Below are 12,739 nucleotides of genomic sequence, written 5' to 3' on the forward strand. Positions count from 1 at the left end.
CTGCCGTCCCCTTTCCCAATACAGCCACAGGCTGCTCTCGGATGCAAACGTGACCACACCCCTCCGCTCGGAGCCTTCAGTGGCCTTGCTACCCTCTGAGTTCCACCACCTCCGCTGCCCCTTGCAACCCCTCCAGCTTCTTCTCTCGCCTCACTTCAGCTCTGCGCTTGATGCTCTGAGAACCTCAAACCGTTCTGTTTCCACAAACACACAAGGGGCTCTTTCCTAACGTAAGGCTCTGTCTGACCAGCATTCTCCCCTCTGTGCGAAATGGCCTCCCAGTCTCCGCCTCCCTTCCCAGCTAATTCCTGGTCCTCCTTTAAGATTCAGCTCAGACACCTCCTCCAGGAAGAAGCGCTCCCCGCTCCTCGCTCCCCGCATCCACACCCTAACCTGGACTAGGCCCCCTTCCCTCTGCTTCCACAGCCCCCTGCACTTCCCTCAATCACAACACCTTCATGCTGTCTTTTTTCCCCACTAGACTGGCAAGCAGAGCTGTGTTTTCTTCTCTGTATCTGTGCCGAGGAGTTACTGAGACATAACTGATGGCTATACTCGTGACAGGAGAACCGCAAAGAACCATGAGCCACCACCTTGGATCCCAAAGGCAACAAGCGGAAGGCAAGGACGACTTCTGGATGGCACGACTAGGGATACGGTGGTGCCACCAACGCAGGCAAGAGCAGAGAAAATGGAGTAGGATGGTGAGATGGGGGCGGCGATGGAAGTGATGGATCTGTTGAGAAAGTGCCGGATCTGAGGAGCCTGCAGACCACCCAGGTGAGATGTCGCAGTCATGGCCTTGCCTCCCAAAACTCCTTTATCTCAATTTTCTGTTGTCTTTCAAAAGATTAGACCCATGCTGTCCAATATGGTGACAAAAGTCAGAGTTTAAAAATGTTAAATACCTCATTGCTATTTTTCTTTTATTGATTACATGTTAACATCTGGCATGTATGTATTTTAAAGTTAATTTCAGCTTGTTTCTTTTTACTTCTTTTAATGTGGCTACAAGAAAATTTTAAATTACATACATAACTCGCATTATAGTCATGCTGGACAGCACTGAATTACTCTACAAAAGAACTTCTAATTGACTACAGGACCCTTTCCCCACTTTCTATACTCATCTCAGCTCTCTTATAAACTTTTTACCTAAAGCTAAAAAAAATTCAGGGTAAGACAGGGCTGTCACAGAAGCTAATAAAGAAAAGTCTCAATTCAGGTGTATCAGACATACCTCTTTTTCCTTCGACTTTAGTGCCATGGTTAGACCCTGAATGGCTTTATCCCTCTTTAAACTATTTTTCTTTTCCATAGCAATTTCTCTTTCCTTCTCTCTCAGGTCCTTCTGAAGTGCCTAAATTAGATTAGAAAAAGATGCACTAAGTTGATGCATTTTAACCAAAATGCACTGTAAATATAACTTTAAGAGCACACGCAAACGCAGTTATTCTATCATTCCTGTCAACCTGTGATTAATGTTTCCAAGTAGAACTGAGAATCGTGGCATCAGCTCCAAGTTACTGCTTTACCACTCGCGGCAACAGGGCTGGGTGTAGGAAGGGGATCAGATCAGTTAAGACGATGACAGCTACTCCCGTGGAAAGGACTCCAATGCCTTCTGGAATCTGAATACAGTCACAGCAGAGCCTTTGAAACCGTAGCAGGTTATTTGGGGGAAATGACAGATCATTAATTTCACTCCTTAATGCTACAAAAGCCAGCAGAGAATCTGGTTTGATGGAGACCGAATATATACATTTATAGTCTGAGTTCATTTCTAAAGATATTCACAGCTGCCTCCCTCCCGGGCTGTTGTGAGAATCAAATGAGATAATGGACGTGAAAACACTTTCTACGCTGGCAGGCGCTACACAAATGGCGGCCGCGGTGACTAGGGGACCCTGCAGCAGTGGCTCTGCGATTGGCCTGGCAGGTCTGAATCCTTGCTACGCCTCTTCCAACTCTGTGACCCTGGGGACGGAGCCTCACCTCTCTGAGCCCCATGTGCTACATCTGCAAAATGGGAACGCCTACTCCAGAGTTATCGCGAAGGCTAAGAAACCCTCCTCTCTGACACACCTAGAGCTTGACTCAACGAGTGACAGCTACTGTCACACAGGATTATCTATTGCACTCAGAAGAAAGCAAGAGGCAGGGATAAATCCTCAATACGTTTGTAAAAATTGTGTCAACATACCTGGATCCTCTCTTCAAAGCGATTTCTCTCCTTCTCCTCCTCCATTTGTGCAGCCTAAGAAAAGGCATTCATTGGTGCCCGGAAGGGATCCACAATCCAGCAGCTTCCCCAGAACGGTTAGAATGAGCACTGCATTTACTTTCTATTCCCCACCCCACTGCTGAGGAACTCATGAAAACAATCATCCACTCTTTCTGTCTCCCCAGAAATGCACCCGAGTTAAGAAAATGTAAAGACGAGCAACCCGCACTGGCTGACCACCAGCCCCATGGAGCGTGAACCAAAGAGCTACGGGACGGCGCAAAAGCCACTGAAGCACGGTGCCCGCGGGGCGAGAAGGGCCGGAAGGAGGAGCAGACGTGGGCTAATCACAGCCAACAACTAGCCGGGGAGGCCGGAGGGTTCGCTGCTGTGGTCGGGACAAAGGAGACCCTGCTCCACAAAGCGACTGAGACAGTCCACGAGCGCTGAGACGTCCCCTGGCGTTTAGGGACCACACGCGGCAGCTACCCTGGGTCCAACCAGGACTGGAAGGCCGCTACCAGGCCTGCCTGCACCTCCAGGCCTGCCCACCCACTTCAAAACAGCTGGGCATGGAGGTGGCCTGGCGGGGGCGGGCAGGGGTCCAGGAGGGCTTTGGGGTCTCTACCAGCGACCCACCTCTTGGAGCCTGGGAAAATATCACGACGCCTCTGAGCGTGTTTCTCTACCCGACGAGGGGACCGTGATCTCTGCCTTGCAAGGTGCCAGGATTAATTGAGGTGCATGCTGACACCCTTCGGGCTGCCAGGCCCGACACAAGTTATTTCCCTTCCCCGCTGCCTCTGAAGTTTCCAACCGAAGGTGGCCTCAAGTCTGCCTCTAACCACAGAGACAAACCAAACCCAGTGGGTGCAAATAAAGTCCCCGGGCATCGACAAATTAACCCATAGGAAAACAGAGGCGTGAAGGTGTGGACTATTTTGTTTCTTTGTTTCTTTTAAAGGTTTTGTTTGTTTTTTTTTTCTTTGGCTGCGTGGCTGCATAGGGTCTTAGTTGTGGCATGCAGACTTTTCGTTGTGGCACACGGGCTTCTCTCTAGTTGTGGCGTGCGGGTTTTTCTCTTCTCAAGTTGTGGCACATAGGCTCCAGGGTGTGTGGGCTCTCTAGTTTGTGGCACATGGGCTCTCTAGTTGAGGCGTGCAAGCTCAGTAGTTGCGGGTTTATTTCCCTGACCAGGGATCAAACCCGCATCCCCTGCATTGGAAGGCGGATTCTTTACCACTGGACCACCAGGGAAGTCCCTGCACTGTTTTTTTTCAACCGACTCTACATGAACACGAGACTGGAAGGATAAAAGAAATGCCAGGGCCCCTGACAAAGGAGCTTTCTGGTAACTCCTCAGCAGACAACAGGGAGCTAATATTTTGAAGGCCACTGTGTGCGAGACCTGGGGACTGAATGTGCATCCATTTCCCACAGGGGGATCAGGTCTGCTAATTAAAGTCCCCCTCCATGTCCCATCACCTCACCTCGGTCCCTCTCTCCTCATCTCCCCTCAGAGCAGCAGAAAGTCCTCGGAGCTCTCCAGATGACACGTTTTCATCTGGAGATGCCATCCGAGATTTCTCCTCTTTCAGGCACTGAATTAAAGCTTCTTTGCTCTTCAAAGACAGCTTCAACTCCTCAATCAGTCTGAAAGAGAACAAAATTTAAATATTAATTCTAAGCTGTTCTCTTAGCTCAGTGTAGCAGGAGGAGGTAGGTAACAGGGCCAAACATCGTCAAAGTAGACGCGTCCAACGACCGAACATAAACGGAACCACATTTTGCAGGTGGGAGATTTGGGGCCAGAATTCGCCTCCAGCCCGGCCCTGGTCAATCCATCCTCTGAGCTGCCAGACTACGGTCTGATCAAGTCACACTCCCGCTCAAAGACTTTCATTGGCCCCCACCATCGACAGCAGTGGATTATGAATTTGGGGGGCGGGGAGTGGGGAGGGGCACGAAATCTCTCCCTAAGGAATCTGTCAGTGAGACTCAACAAACATGACCAGTAAAGCAGAATGGTTCCAGTGAGCGTGAAAACCAGAAAGCGTCTCGCCAAGGCTTCCCAGGGCAAAGTCTAAAACAGGCTGGCTTCCAAAATAAAGGCCAAACTCCTCAGCAAGGCGATCGCGGCCCTGTCTTTTAGGGCCTAGTAGATCAGAGGTGCTGCTGACGGCGTCCGTCGCGCCTCTCACAGGAAACGGACACCCTCTTCATTGGCTCTCAGAGCCTCCCTCCCAAGCCTGTCCAGGAGCTGGGCTGCCCTGCGCACACCACTCGCTCTACCCAGAATGCCCTTCACACCTCTGCTCCCGCCTCCACCTGATAAACACCCATTCATCCCGCCACCGCCAGTGAGGCGTTACATCCCCTCAAGACCCCAGAGGCCCTCCTCAGGAAGAGCTGAGCACACCCTTCTCCGGGCCACCGAATTACCCCTGACCACGGCCAAGTTATTTAACCTCTCTGAGCCTGCACTGCCTCGGCTACAAAGTGGCCGTAACTTGCTTATGTGGAATGGAGATAAGCTATTCAAAATGTTGCACAACTCCAGGCACATGGCAGACCTCAACAAATAACAGTGGCTAAATGGCTATAATTATTTTTTTAAAAAACACTGAGCAATTAGCATTTTGTCAAAGGACTCTCAGAAGAGTCTCTCCAGCTAAGCCTAGAAAGCAACTCAGTACGGTAGAAAGAGCAAAGGCTTGGAAGTCTGAAAGAGCTTCCCGAGCTCCCAAGGCAAAGGTGAGGAGTGAGCTAAAAGCAGTTAAAGCGCCTAGCAATGCGTATTTGAGTATCTGAAAATTTGTGTCCACCCAAAATTCCTATACTGAAATCCTAACCCCCAAAGGTGACAGGATTAGGAGGTGGGGCATTCGGGAGGAGATAAGATCTTGAGGGTGGAACTCGCATGAATGGCAGCACAGATGGAACTCCAGAAAGATCCCCCACCCCTTCCGCCAGGTGGGGACACAATAAGAAGTCTGCGACCTGGAAGAGGGCCCTCGCCCAACCATGCTGGCGCCCTGATCTCGGACTTTCGGCCTCCAGAACTGTAAGAAATAAGCTTCTATTGTTTGTAAGCTACCCAATCTGTGGTATTTTGTTATGGCGCCCCAAAAGGACTAAAATAATTGGGTACAGAGGGAACCGGGCAGCACCAGCGCGGTGCCCCGCAAAACTTGGAGGAGTAAGACTGCCCTCTAGCGGTTCAACTTTGAAATCATCACACAGTCAACTGGAGAGGTAAAAAGTCACCAAACTATACACTTAAAATGGATGTGTCGTGCTGCGTGCAACTTATACTTCGATAAAATTGATTTGCTTTAGTTACCTTAAAGCAAGTTCTAGATAGGCATGGAAATGAGCAGGGAAGGCCTGTGGGGACTGTAGCCAGCCTAGTGCACCAGCCCGCCTAAGAGAACAGCCTCAGTCCAGCAAGACCCTGGCCCAGTCCTGCCACGCCTTCCAGGTTTTCAAGAGAAGCTGGAAATCTAGACTTTCACGTGAAATTAGGTGTTTGTTTTTTTTTAACATCGGCAACGAATTCGATCTTTTCAAAGTACTGTTTGGGTCAAATAAAACATGTCTGTCGGCCATACTGACCTGCAGGGCTCCTCAAGGCTGACTGTCTTAGAGATACGGACTAGCTGTAAGGTCCAGTTGAAGGAAATCAAGGAGCTAAAGCATGTACCTTTGAAAAGGGCGGCGGGAGGCCAGGACACGGGCAGTGTCCGTCCTGGTGAGGGCCCTGCTCAGCGGCGGTGGTCAGTCGCGTGGCAGACCTGGATCCAGCTCACCAGGGTGTGACCAAGGGCCCCTGCTCCATCCAATTCACTCACACCTCTGACCTCAATTTAGCTTCCTGGGCAGGCCTGCCTTCAGGGAGGGAACACACTGATCCTAGGCCCAGAAGAGTTCCACCACAGAGGGCCACACCCAAGCGAGCGGGCAGAAACCCAGAGCTGGCTGCCGGGAGCGTGGCTGAGGCAACTCTATCCCTGAGAGACGGGTGCACTTGCAGGACTGACACATCCCGTTTCGGTGCCTCCCCAGTCGGACCGGTAGGAGACCCCAGGAGCAGGCAGCCTCAGGGAGGCCCCGACCTGATCACCCACGTCCGTGGAGACCCCACTGCCCGGACCACAGTCAGTACTCAGGAAGCATTAACCCTTCCCCAAAAGGGCTCCGTCTGCCAAAACGATGGGCAACCAAGCTTCTACAGCGTATGCTAAACAGGGACCGAGGCTGCTCTAAACTGTGCCACGTGTCCCACCTTTGAGGGTGCCTCACCCCAAGCCCAGAGCTCTCCTCTCCTAAGCTCTCCCTGCCCCACACCCAGGCAGAGCTGATCACTCCCTGGCTTTCGTCACAGCCCAGACCCGGAACTTACCTCCAGCACCAATTGTGACTTTCTGTTTTTAACGCGTGCCCCTCCCCCACGTGGGAGCTCCGCATAAGGAAGGCAGTATTCACCTCTGCATTCCTGGCACCCAGCCCGAGGCTAGGCTCAGCAGCTGGGGAAGGAATGGACCTGCATCTCCTTTAATTCAGGCCTTACTCCATAGGCCCAGCATCTTCTGGACTCTCCTCTTGGATGCCTGCAATCCCTCAACCCAGTGTGTCCCAACTGAAAGCTCATCTTCCCACTTCCTCCACCCCAAAACATCTCCTCTTTCTCCCCTTTTCCCACAAACTCGGCAAACTGCCCTCCCATCCCACGGTTGCTCATGCTCTGGACCTGGGTCGGGGGGACCTCTGCGGCCTTTTCCCTCATCCACAGATCCAGCAGCCATCAAGCCCTTCAAGCCATCATGCCAATCCAACCTTCCCAGTATCTCTGCCTGCTCTTCCCCCAACCCGAGTTCTGTCACCTCAGTCCTCGTCACCATCACCTCTTATCTGAACTTCAGCATCATCCCCCCCTGCCAATCCACCCTCCAGGGGGCAGCCAGAGGGATCTCTCTAAATTTAAATCTGATCCTGTCATTCCCCCCACCCCCATCCTTAGCTCTTCAGTGGCTCCTCACATGCCCTGAGGACAAAACCCAAACTCTACCAAAAGGCCCACAGGACCTGCCCCAGCTTCCCTCTCCCCAGCTCCTCCTATCGCCCCGCCCCCGTTCCAGACCAGGCTGTACTCTTCCAGTTCCTTGATCGCGCTTTAGAACAATTTCTGTCGACTTCCAAACTAGCTTGGCTCTTCAATGGACGGGCCAGAGGTTAGCCGGAAGTCTCACTTTTGTTTAGTTAACTCAACCTTCCACTTAGTAACCACCAAAGCAAGGCAAGAGTATCAAAATGCAAAAACGGTAAAGAATAAAACCTCCACCCTCTCCTGACCAGTTTTGATTCAAAGTTTGGTTGCAAGACATAAAGGGCATTTAAGATTGCCAAAAAGCCGTATGGCCCACCCACTTCTCTGGACCAAATGGCACACGTTTTATTTCTGGACCATTGAAGAGCTCTGTACTTGGTCTACATTGTTTTGGTCCCTCGCACTGTACTAATCTGGGCCCTCAGCCTGCATTAAAATATATGATGGAAAACAGGTCACAAAAAATTCACTAGTATTTTACTGTGGGGATGGAGTCACTTACTATTCCCTTTGGGAAAATCTACAAGAGAAATGTCTCTCTGACAATGACAAGTAAAACTGGGCTTCTCCTGAGTTACTAGCTTGTTTTGTCTTGTGAGCAATGTGACTCTTATGTCCACCAAAATTGTTTTTCCCTTTTTCCTTTGGCTACCAGGAAGCTTATAGCCAAAACCTGAATGATAAATTTAGTATCTGAGTAGAACTTTTCAGCATGAACTTCTGTCTACTAATTCTATCTCTGTCCTCATATCACTACCCTATTCCTTTCCCTTTCACCCTGATTTTATCCCTAGTTTTCTCACTATGGGGAACAAGTAGAAAAAGAAGGGGAAAAGGGTAGGAAGGCAACAACTCTTTCCGTTTTTTTTTGGATCATGCTGCCAGATAAATGGATGTCAGAGCATCACAGGGGTAAAGAGCCAGACCTGTCCTTCTCTTCCAGGACCAGAGCCATCTCCAGATCCCCCTCGTGCATCTTCTTCATCTCTGAAAGCTTGTTTTCCAAGCTTAACCGAAGAGCCTTCTCTGTTTCTGCTCCAGCAAAGGCCTTTTCCAGCTCTGCTTGGGCGACTTTCACATCCTAGAGTTAAATTAAACGCATTTGATGCAATTTTTCAATACAATTGGGAACACTTTGAAAGGAAATTGGATTAAAATATAAATATTTATGACTTTTTCTCCAGCACATTTCCCCTCTCTGAATTGTACTACACATGGGGAGAATCAGTAATAAATACATTCACCAGCCACTTTTCCCCTCTTGTATCCTGAAGAGTAATAGGCATTTCCAATGGAAAAGACTCTACAAGAACCGTATTTTCGGTTTTGAAAATCCCGATCAATATTTACAGTTTCAATGAGAACGAGGAGAAATGTGCCTCTCGATACCTAAACATACATAAATTCCTAGGAGTCACCATAATCTCCATACAAATTCTTCCCACACCCCACTGCCCCCTCACTATTTTTAAGATAATGACTACACAACTCTAAAGTGCATTTTCTGTATCTCCAAGGTGATTTAGGTGGTAAAAAACTCTTATGTTCTTCCTGAGAGCTCAGAGAAGCCAAAAAGGAAATTGCCTAAGTCACGCAGGCAGCGTCTGTGTTGGGGAAAAGGGCCTGGTGCTCAGGAAAGTGACCGAATAGTAGATGTGAGTCTCCAAGCCCTCATGCCGCTGCCTCTGACTGCATCACAAAGATGAAAGGCAAATCGAACTGGATTCAAAACCCAGCTCTCCCACCGCTTATTTGCTGGGTGACCTTGAGTAGTCCCTTAACCTCTCTGAGCCCGTTTCCCGACCTATAAAACAGGGATAACCACCGTCTCAAAGAGTTGCTGGGAGACTGTCAAATGCCTGCTGCGTCACAGGAAGCTCAAAATACGCTGGCTTCCTCTTCCCTGCCCTTCCCTCCACGGTGCTTTGAGCAAGGAGCTTTACTTATACTATCTTTGATCCTCACTCAATCCTAGAAAGTTACATACTGACAGAGAGACTCGACCAGCCCAGAATGCAGGCTCTACAGCCAGACCACCTGGCATTTACTACCTGGGTGACCTCGCGCCGAGTGACTTGGCCACTCTGTGCCTGTGTCGTCATGTTTTTGGCTTTGTTCTTAAAAAGGGATAGTAAAAGCATTTACCTCCTACGCTTACTGAAGGGATAAACTAAGTCAGTGTATGGAAAGGCTGAGAAGGGTGCCTCAGACATGGTAAGCCCTCCATAAATCGTTAGTCCACTGCGGGTACTACAATTACTCTTGCAGGGCAGACACCACTGGCCCCATTTCACAGATGAAGCTGCAGAGGCTCAGAGAAGGCAAATGTCTTCTCCAAGGTGACAAGCTAGTGATAGAGCAGGGATTCAGCCCGGTACTGTCAGTCACGCTGCTACCCTAAAACCTGGGGAAGCACTTACTGGGAAAAATAAGATGAGTGAACCAACAGATTAAGTCTCTTAAAAGTCTCAGAATTACATTTTAACTAAAGTTCAGAATTCGGGCTCAGAAGACCCTCCTTTTGGTTTCAGCTCTACTGCTTATGACCAAGACTAAGTTTCCCAGCTCTCTGAGCCGGTCTCATCTGTAGTTTGGACCTAGGATCTACACACCCCCAGGGGGCCGATGTGAACGTGACAAATGGAAAAGACCACTATAAGATGTAAAATACAGTACAAATGAATCTGCTCTTTGTATCTAGAAGTGCTTTGTGGTGTCATTTCTCCTCTTATCTGCCAGGAAGAATCAGGGTTTTGGGTAGAGAAACAACAGACTTCAAAGATCAAGAATTAAAAGGAACTGGTATCACTCGATGATGACGAGCTTAATATGGAGGAAAGCTTTTCAACATCTAGGAGATAAAGTTGTTTGGCCAAGGAGCGTCCTGATTCCCACCACAGGCTGAGAATGGGGGGAAAGAAGAGCTACACACAGCGGCTCCCCGAGAGGAAGCAGGCAGCGGGCACAGGTGGGATGGAGGGGTGGAGGCTGGGCTCTGGGGACAGGGGCTGCGTGGCCACGCATGGCCTATGAGTCAGGAAACCTGGCTCCAGGCTTAGCTGTGTTAGGCGGGTCGCCTCCCCTCTCCGGGCCTCAGGCCTCAGCTCCCTCTTCTGTAAAGTAAAGGAACTAAACTAGATAAAAAGAAGGGTGGTGTTGCAGTCAGGACACAGGCTGTAAAATCAGCTGTTGTAACTTAAATCCGGGACTAAACGTGGACTAGTTAGTATTTCTCTCTGTACTTCCGTGTCCTCATCTAGAGGATGGAGACAATAAAGGCCAGCGCGCAGGGTGTAAGGGTATAAATTCCATACGCGAAGTGCCTAGACCGGGGTTGGAGCGCAAGAGGTGCTCAGCAACGGGGGGCTCTTCTCCCTGCTGAAACCCTGACAGTTTATGACAAGAGGAACAAAATTCTGCCCACTCGGTTACGAACCCGCTGTAGGAAACACATTCTCCTCAGGGCTTTCAGACTTGCCTCTCTTTCTTTTTTTGGCCGCACCACGCAGCATGCGGGATCTGGTTCCCCGACCAGGGATCAAACCCACACCCCCTGCAGTGGAAGCACAGAGTCTTAACCACTGGACGGCCAGGGAAGTCCGGACTTGCCTCTTCTAAAAGGAGTATTCTCTTGGTTAGGAGCTCTTCGACCTGCCGCACCTTCTTCTGAGCATCTTCCTTCACCCGCTGAATTTCAGAGCCACCCCCTGCGGTGAGGCTCTCAACTGCTTTGCTGCGAAAAGAGGCAAAGGCATAAAATGCACAAGAGTGACAGTCAGATGGTGATTCCAACCGCTCCAAAGAGACAAAGAATATTTGTTGGTCACTTCTCCCACAGACCTGTGCTGAGCTTTCTTTTTTTTAAATTAAGATTTGTAATTCAAAAGCACAGATAATGCAATATATAAATGTATCAAGTCAACCGTGCAGTATACCTTGAACTTACACAATGTTATATGCCAATTACATCTCAATTAAAACACATATATAGGGGCTTCCCTGGTGGCGCAGTGGTTAAGAATCCGCCTGCCAACGCAAGGGACACGGGTTCGAGCCCTGGTCCGGGAAGATCCCACGTGCCGCAGAGCAGCTAAGCCCATGCGCCACAACTACTGAACCTGCGCTCTAGAGCCCACGAGCCACAACTGCTGAGCCCGCGTGCCACAACTACTGAAGCCCGTGCGCCTAGAGGCCGTGCTCCGCAACAAGATGGAGCTACCGCAGTGAGAAGCCCGCGCACCACAACGAAGACCCAATGCAGCCAAAAATAAATTAATTAAATTTTTTTAAAAAATAAATAAATAAAACACATATATATGATATATACATATAGTTCGCATACTATCCAGTGATCTTCTTAGGGTCAACTCCTAGAAAGGGAATTACTAGGTTAAAGGATAAGCTCGTTTTTAAGACACTCGACAGCTATTGCCAAATTCCCCACCACGAAACTTCCGATAAAGTACACCTCCACCAGCGGCAGGAAAGGCAGAGCGCTGGTGTGACAAACCAGTGCGCAAGGAGCTGGAGACAACGAAAATAAACCTGCAGGTAAAGGTCTTCTGCCACTGGAGGGGGGAGCATCTCAAACACAGCACGACCACTCGGCAAGCACGAGCGGCAACTGAGGGCCTGAGGAGAGGAGGTTACCCGCCCTCCACCACCTCTAACATAAAAGGCAGACTTCACATCGCCGGGCATCGTGGAACATTCTCTCTGCTTGACCAGCATGGTCGGGCTGGCCCACCACCAGACACAGCGCTACGACCACAGACGCCTTTCATTTTGGTTCTCGAAAAACAGCGCCGGATGTGAATTTGTGAGACACAGACTCAGAGGCAGGTCTCATCAGATTTCTAAAATGACTGCGGGTTTCCAGAAGGCAGAATGATGAAGGAGACGGCTCCACCTAAAGCTAGCTTTTCAGAAAAGCTGCAAAAGGATAAGTCTATTCACCACCAGCCTCCCATGCCCTACTTTAAGGGTATATAACATTTTTCCAACCAGGGGCCACGTGATCAGACACTCACATGCACAGGCCATGTGAATTTCTGACTGAGAACAATGCAAAGTCAAGAGGGCCATCCTTGCTGCCTCGAACATGAGTCGCCTGCAAATAAAGACTTTATTCATATCTTGTTTCCTTTCACCAATAAGCCTTCAGAAGGCCCCAGTGTCATGATATCATTTTAATGGAATTCAATGTGAACAATTGGAAAGAAAGAACAGGGGCTCTGAGGCTGAACAGATCTGCTTCCAAATTTTGACTCTATTATGTCCTCAGCGTGACTCTGGGTAAATTACGTCTTACACCTCAGTTTCCTCATTTGAAAAATGAGATGATTACCTCTTAGAACTAATGTGCTAACACATGTGGTGGTCGTAGCGCAGTGCCCTTCCTCTCTGAT

General features: G+C 49.5%; 1 protein-coding gene across 10 annotated transcripts in view; it reads right to left on the reverse strand.

Moving 5' to 3' along the window:
- CDK5RAP2 (CDK5 regulatory subunit associated protein 2) overlaps positions 1-12,739 on the reverse strand; it is a 182,358-nt gene that overhangs the window by 131,336 nt on the left and 38,283 nt on the right. For 9 of the 10 annotated variants that reach the window (XM_089913676.1, XM_022578895.2, XM_089913670.1 and 6 more), the window contains 5 exons: positions 10,941-11,064; positions 8,258-8,412; positions 3,715-3,877; positions 2,204-2,257; positions 1,241-1,360 (listed from right to left, as the gene is read on the reverse strand). In XM_089913676.1, the coding sequence (XP_089769802.1) occupies positions 1,241-1,360; positions 2,204-2,257; positions 3,715-3,877; positions 8,258-8,412; positions 10,941-11,064 (616 nt within the window). The remainder of the gene's footprint in view (positions 1-1,240; positions 1,361-2,203; positions 2,258-3,714; positions 3,878-8,257; positions 8,413-10,940; positions 11,065-12,739) is intronic. The other variant, XM_089913673.1, reaches the window with a different exon arrangement.

The sequence above is a fragment of the Delphinapterus leucas genome, chromosome 6, assembly GCF_059928025.1.
Source record: "Delphinapterus leucas isolate spDelLeu-1000000601 "Yukka" chromosome 6, BTC_Dleu_Yukka2, whole genome shotgun sequence".
Lineage (NCBI taxonomy): Eukaryota > Metazoa > Chordata > Mammalia > Artiodactyla > Monodontidae > Delphinapterus > Delphinapterus leucas.